The sequence below is a fragment of the Aethalodelphis obliquidens genome, unplaced genomic scaffold (genome assembly GCF_003676395.1).
Source record: "Aethalodelphis obliquidens isolate GAN/ISIS:26980383/991018 unplaced genomic scaffold, ASM367639v1 scaffold12, whole genome shotgun sequence".
Taxonomy (NCBI): Eukaryota; Metazoa; Chordata; class Mammalia; order Artiodactyla; family Delphinidae; genus Aethalodelphis; species Aethalodelphis obliquidens.
The window spans coordinates 21,659,211-21,665,691 of NW_020837956.1; the positions used below are offsets into that span (position 1 = coordinate 21,659,211).

General features: G+C 51.4%; 1 protein-coding gene and 1 long non-coding RNA gene across 3 annotated transcripts in view; one reads left to right on the forward strand and one right to left on the reverse strand.

The window, feature by feature from the left end:
- Window positions 1-6,164, reverse strand: part of FOSL2 (FOS like 2, AP-1 transcription factor subunit) — a 31,107-nt gene extending 24,943 nt beyond the window's left edge. Inside the window, exons 1-3 of one of the 2 annotated variants that reach the window (XM_027113510.1) lie at window positions 6,096-6,164; window positions 4,999-5,208; window positions 2,228-2,397 (exon numbers count right to left, since the gene is read on the reverse strand). In XM_027113510.1, the coding sequence (XP_026969311.1) occupies window positions 2,228-2,311 (84 nt within the window). In that variant the 5' untranslated portion in view covers window positions 2,312-2,397; window positions 4,999-5,208; window positions 6,096-6,164. The remainder of the gene's footprint in view (window positions 1-2,227; window positions 2,398-4,998; window positions 5,209-6,095) is intronic. The other variant, XM_027113513.1, reaches the window with a different exon arrangement.
- Window positions 4,161-5,472, forward strand: LOC113623902 (uncharacterized). Its single transcript, XR_003434119.1, has 2 exons — window positions 4,161-4,627; window positions 4,896-5,472. It is a non-coding gene; the product is annotated as an uncharacterized LOC113623902 (long non-coding RNA).
- Window positions 6,165-6,481: the final 317 nt, after the last annotated feature.

A 6,481-nucleotide genomic window follows, 5' to 3' on the forward strand; every position in this document is an offset into this window, starting at 1 on the left:
ATACCGTTATTAGAACCTACTGCACACTGGGACCACGGAAGAAAGGCCATCCATCAGGATAAAGAGAAGCAACCCATGCCAGAAAGACACTGAGGAGGATGGAGGAAAGGATCCCAGACCATCTCTCCCGTCCCCTGTCAGCCTCCCAGGCACAGCGAAGGGCAAGGAAGGGTGAGCAGTGGATCTGGTGGGGGTGGGAAAGGCACACTCAGCAAATAAGGAATAACCAGCAAAGATGCGATTAAACCCAGATGTATCATCTCATGGGTGACATTTCAGGGTGGGGGAAATACAGTCAATCAGTAAGTCTCACATCTCACCCCGAGTCGGGGTAAACATGAGAATAACGCGCACAGCTTTTCAAGCTGCACCTCCCCTCCGTTTAAACGTCACTGATACATTCAGCCACTAATCCAGAGGGAATGTGTTGTATCGTTCAGGTGTGGGGCAGAAAGAAAGGCTGGGAACCACGGATCAGAAGAGATCAGCATCTGGAGGAAAGAGCTGGATGAATAAGCAAGGTTCACTCCTCCCTGTGGCCTTACACAACCTCCGTAACATTCCAAGAGGGGCCCACCAGCTTCAGTATTCTGAGGCATGACATGGGCCCTCACCCACTGTGATTCCCATTTCATGTATGGGATTCACACCAAGGAGGAGATGTGAAAGCAAGGAAGTCCAGAAACTATTGCTCTAGAGGCCGACCTAATAATAATATTAAAACGGAATGTTCTGCATCGGGGTGGTGGTTACATCTGTACATATGTGAAAAACCCATCAAGTTCTACCCCCGGATTAGGACATCTGTTTACTTTACTGTATGTTACCCTCAATTTAAAGAATACAAGCAGACAACCACAAGCCCTTCTGATCGCCTTAGACCACATTTAGCGTTATATTGAAGTCTGTGCAAGACTTCTCAGAAAACATAGGCAAAGGAGGCCTTTCTGGTCCCCACTTATGGCCCCTAGGAGACGCTGAGTAGTGACCGCCCTAGAAAGACTCAGGCAGAGAGAAGGTGCTTCCCCAGTTGCCCACATATGTGCGCGTGTGTGTGCGTGCGTGTGTGTGTGTGTGTTTAAGCCGGATACATTCCAGAGATAAGTTAACCAGTGCTATTATTCAGAAATATCTTTATGAGTCACGACAGAAGTTACCTCTGGTAGGAATGTTAGTTGGGTCTGGAAAGGAGGAACAGGACCGCTTTGCTCGCTTCCTCTTCTGGGTCTAAGATCTGCATGAGGAGAGGCAGCTCAGATTGGGCTTTGAGTTGAGAAGCAGAGGTCCAAGGATGGCCCTGCTATAGCCGGCTCTGTGACCTGGGCCAAGTCCCTTGATATCTCCAGGCCCCTGCTTTCTTCTCTGCCACCAAGAGGCTGGACTGAACATAGGCCCTGTCATAGGGCAAGGGATGCACAGAAGCCCTAAAGGGGGAAACTCTTTCCCTACCATTCCTCTATCCGGCATGAGTCTCCTGCCAGGCATCTTCAAGTCCCACATGAAAACACATCTCTCCCACCCTCCTATCCTGAGGACCCAGAAACCCAGCACGAGCTTCCCCACTCCTGCCCCATCCCAGGCCAGAGGCTCTAGGCAGGCTTCCTCCACTTCTAATCTGGTCAGAGCGTGGGACCCATCAGCCTGGCCCCAGGATTTGCCTAGCATGTAGAGGAAGGGGGAGGAGAAGCCTGAAGCCTGGATGGACGCTGCCTGCAGGCAGTTCACAATCTAGCTGAGAAAAATAAAGAGAACACACACAATAGTGCGGGCATGAAGCAACAACAATGGTGACACCTATCAAAACCTTTAATAGGGCTTCCCCTGTACCAGACAGTGTTTTAATTGTCGTATATATTAACTCGGTTAATATTCACAACAACTCTATGAGGTAGCTACAATCATCCCCATTCAACAGATGAGGAAAACGGACGTCAAGAGAGGTAAATTCACCCAAGATTCCAGAGCAAAAGAGAAAGAGTTGGAATTTGAACACCTGCATTCAGGCCCCAGACTCTTGGTATAGAAGGCGCTAACGAATCTTCCCCCTAGCTCTGCACGGAATCACGACAAACCATCTCTACACGCTTAGACACCCCACCCACCAGGGTGTCATCTGATCCTCTCAACAGCCTATGCAGTAGCCAGGACACACATTATGGGCCCTATTTTCCAGATAAAGAAACTGAGGTTCAGGAAAGGTAAGCCATGGGCTGAAGATCACACCCACCTTGCATGCAGAGCCAGGTGTACCCAGGTCTTCAGACGCCCATGTGCCAGGCCTTTGCTTTTCTCCTTCACGCGCTGGGTCCATAGCGGATACAGGAGGAGCTCAGAGAATGACCAAGAGCGGGCGGCCTCGTTGCTTGATCCAGGTCTCCTTCCTGGATCTCCTCCGTACTGAAAAACACGGGGATTAAATGACATAATGTTTGCATTTTGATTTAGAATATTTAAGCAAGGGGGGAAGCATATGTATTTTTTCACACACATATATGTATATGTGTGTCTATATATATTAGACACATACACAAAGTTAGCAAATATAACGAACAAAAGATGCCAGACACAAAGCAATACTGACTGTGTTGTCCCATTATATAATTTTTTAAAGGCAAAATGAATCTGTGATGTTAGAAGTCACTGCAGGTCAGGCAGAGTGGAGGGCGTGAGAGCTGAGTTCTGTTTCTTGGCTGGGTCAGGCTTACAGATGTGTTCACGTTGTGGAAACCCAGTGAGTTGTGCACACAAATTTGTATACTTGACTGGATGTATGTTTTAAACGTCAATAAATTTACCCTAAAATGCCCCCCGTGCACACATGCCCACGCACACGCACGTGTGCATGAGCGGGAGAGAGATCTGAATTATGATATATGTGAGAGGGAGAATGATCTGAGCCACATATGATCCTCCACTGACAATTTCCTAGAAGAAGACGCAACGGGAGCTACGGCCTCAAGCCTGAGTTTTCCAAACAAGTTTGAATGCTACCCTCAGGGGGAAGTTGTTTTGTTTGTATTTGCCTTACTCAGGAGACACAAATCATGGGCTACAGCCAGAGAATAAAAATCTAGCTTTAAGCTGATCACCCTGGTAGAGGATGGAAGGGAGGGGGAAGAGCCCAGCGTGGAGACTGAGAGGAGAGAGGTGGGGGGACCGCAGTGGGCGAGGGCCTGGGAGGGCAGCGTCCACGTTCAATGCTCCCACCCCCGCCCCCGCCGGGCAGTCCCCAGCACACCAACCGTCTGGGGCGTGCTCATGTGGAGGGGGCAGATGTGCACAGACTCACAGACACCCCAAGTACGACACACACAGAGGGGGCAGGCGCTGCCAGCACCCCTACTGAGCACCCCCTGGGTGTCAGCACACCCCGCCCCAGCACCCCTGTGGATCAGCTACTGTGGGTCACTGAGTGCATGGGCTGCCACGGGGACCCGCACCCCTAAAGACACACAGAACCCAAGGAGCGGTGGCCCTGTTATCTGCACAACGAGCACATCTCGCGATTGCCTGCCTCGGACAAGGAAGCACCTGAGAGGTAGGGGATGTTCCTGGAAGGAAGGGAGGGAGGGAGGGAGGGAAAGGGGGAGGAAAGAAGGAAGGAAGAAAGGAAGGAGGCAGGGAAGAAGGGACACCACTGGTTTTTCTTTTGAGGCAACTGAGATGTTTCAACAGCCCTAGGTGTGCAGGCGAAAGACAAGGTTTGAGTTCTGGCTCTGCTACTCAGAGCTGCAAACCCTTGACAAAATCATTTCATCTCTGTACACCTCATTCACTCATCTGCAAAGTGGGGCAGAGAATGCTGATTTGTGCAAGCTCAGTGCTCAGAAAGGGCCATGGGCTTAGATGAGAGAGGCCTGGCTTCCAATCCTGGCTCTGCTGCCTGAGAGCCAGGGGACCTTGGGCAGTTATTGAACCCCTCCAAGCCTCACTTTCCTGCCTTGTGATGTGGTGATGATGATAACACCAAGACCTCAGGGCCATGGTGAGGATTATGCATGCGTGCATTCATCTAAATATCTGTCCACTGTCTATTTATTTATACTCTGCTTATTCCCAAAAGGATTTCTGTAGCTATGGGGAAGATTCAGTGAAACAACACACAGGAAGGGCCTGACACAGGCATCCCATCCCTCTGCCGCATCCCTTTCTCTGCGTACCTCACAGGGTTGGGTTGAGGCTCCAGTGGGATAATGTTTCTGAAAATGTCTTGCAAACTAGGGAATTCGATACACACGACGGCTAGAGAAAGTGGAAAAGAAAGGAAGGATTTGGGGAAGCTGAGGCAGGAATGGACATCCAGCCACCTCACAGAGGAAGAGCTTGGGTTCTTGGAGCACTGAGGGTGCCCACCCACCACCAGCTAGGGGCCCATGTGCTTAATACATAAAGCAACTCTAGTAGGAGCCGTGGCTACAGGGTCCTGTAATGTCAGAGCTAGAAGGAACATGAGCGATCATGGGGTACAACCCCACCTCCCTACCCCATTTTACACATGTGGGAACCGAGGCTCAGAGAGGGAAACGGGCTTGCCTCACATCATCCAGGGCAGCAGAGGCAGAGCTGGGACCAGACTCACTTCCCGATGCAAAGTGCAGAGCACCATTTCCACTGCCCCACGAACCTGGTACGTTTCTCCTCACTCTGGTCTGGGGCACTCCGAAGCAGGTCTGCAGGCGCCTCACTTCCTGGGGTGAATTCTGGTAGCTCAAGGCAGGAAGGTTTGCTCCCTCCCCTGGTAAGTGTGCCTGGGGCCCCACCCGGATGACACACCCAGGGGCTCCTGAGCAGTGACTATAGCCAAGAGCAAACATAGAGCCTTATTGTTAGGGGCATCGATCCTGCACTGGGTTGGGCATTTCTTTATTATCACAGCTATTTCTTTTCATCAACAGAAGGCAAACATTCCCCACCCCAGTAACTGGAAGGCTACTACCTGTACCAGAGGATGGCTGATGTCTCTGGAGGCCGAGTTGGGAGCAGAACGAACCTACTTACATGGTCCTTCCATCCGATCCAATTCAGGCAAGGGTAGGAGGGACTCAGGCCCGACCTACGGGAGAACTGCCCACACCATCAGGACCCAGAGGCTGCGTTACTCAATACCTTCAAAAGCTGTGGGGTGGGATTGGGAGCCAGAGCTTGTTCTATTCCTCTTTGCCTCTCAACTTTTGGCAAGATACTAAACCTCCGCCTTGGTGTGATCGCCTGTAAAATATTAGGGGCTGTAAGGATTAAACAGAAGACATGTGAAAGCACCTAGCGTAGTGCCTGATATACGGGTGCTCAATAAACAGTCCTGGATCTGTGTCTGAGAGCATATGGTGAACCCGTATCTGCAGATGAAACCGTCAGGCCACAGCGGCTCCACACATTACAAGGTGGATCTGAGCTGGGTTGCCCCTTCTGGGGGAGGATAGTGGCCTGGCCGTAATCTCGCTTGGCGCCAGGGAAATAAACCTGGTGGCCTTCTCAGTCTCCTTATTTAGCTTTCGTGCCAACGTTCCCATCTTTCTTTTGGGCCCAGAGTTGGAGCCCTGCACCTCCACCCATCCCGTCCTCAGGCTCTCTCTCTCCTCTCCCCTTGGGACACACCTTCAGTCCCTTCTCTTCCCCCACCAGCCCCGTCTTTCCCGTGGGAGGCCTAGGTTTCTTCTTGCTCCCATTTCAGAAGATCCAACTTCTCTGGGATTTTTTTCCCCCAGCAAAGGTAGGAGGGATTTCGTTGGGACCTTTAGCAGAAAGCTCTGGAAGGGCAAGTTCCCAGGTAGCTTCCTCTAACGAGGGAGGGCCGAGCAGCTGGAGTCTGAGGTGGAGGTGAAGTTTGGATCCGAGGGATGTGGTGAGCATGTCCTGTGGGGCAGAGCAGCGGAAATGCTCTTTCCTCCGTGGCTTCCTCCCAAGGGCCCCCCGCAGGCCCGGGGCCCTTGGGAGGAGGCCTTCACCCGCAGCCTCGCCCAGGCTGTCTGCGGCTTGGGGGAAGGGCTTCTCATTTTCCAGATTCTTGACTCTCATCTTGTAATGGATCATTTGTTACTTCCAGCAAAATGCCTGGCAACAGCTCTGGGGATGGGAACCAAAGACTCGAACTCAACTGTTTGGTTTGACCTCAACAGACTGTGAAAGCTGGAAAGGATGCCCAGGCAACACAGAGACCGGTCCTCCTTCCAAAGCAGCACAGGACTTCTGCGGGGTGTTAAAAGAAAATGCTAGTCGATAAAACGACTCTATTTTCAAGTAAGTTTGGAAAAGACTGACTTCAGTGGGTTTCTCTACTCAGGACTTCTCCCAGGCTTTTGTAGGCCAGTGCAAATTATGAATGTCCAGGATGCATTTTCCAAAAGCGTCCCTTGGAAATAGCGATTCAGCCAGCCCTTTGGCATTATGGTGAGGAAACCGAGGCACAAGGTTCTAGGGACAGAGCCACCAGTGAGTCAAGGTCTCACGACCTCAGGGTCTATGCACTGTCTCTGACCCCAGG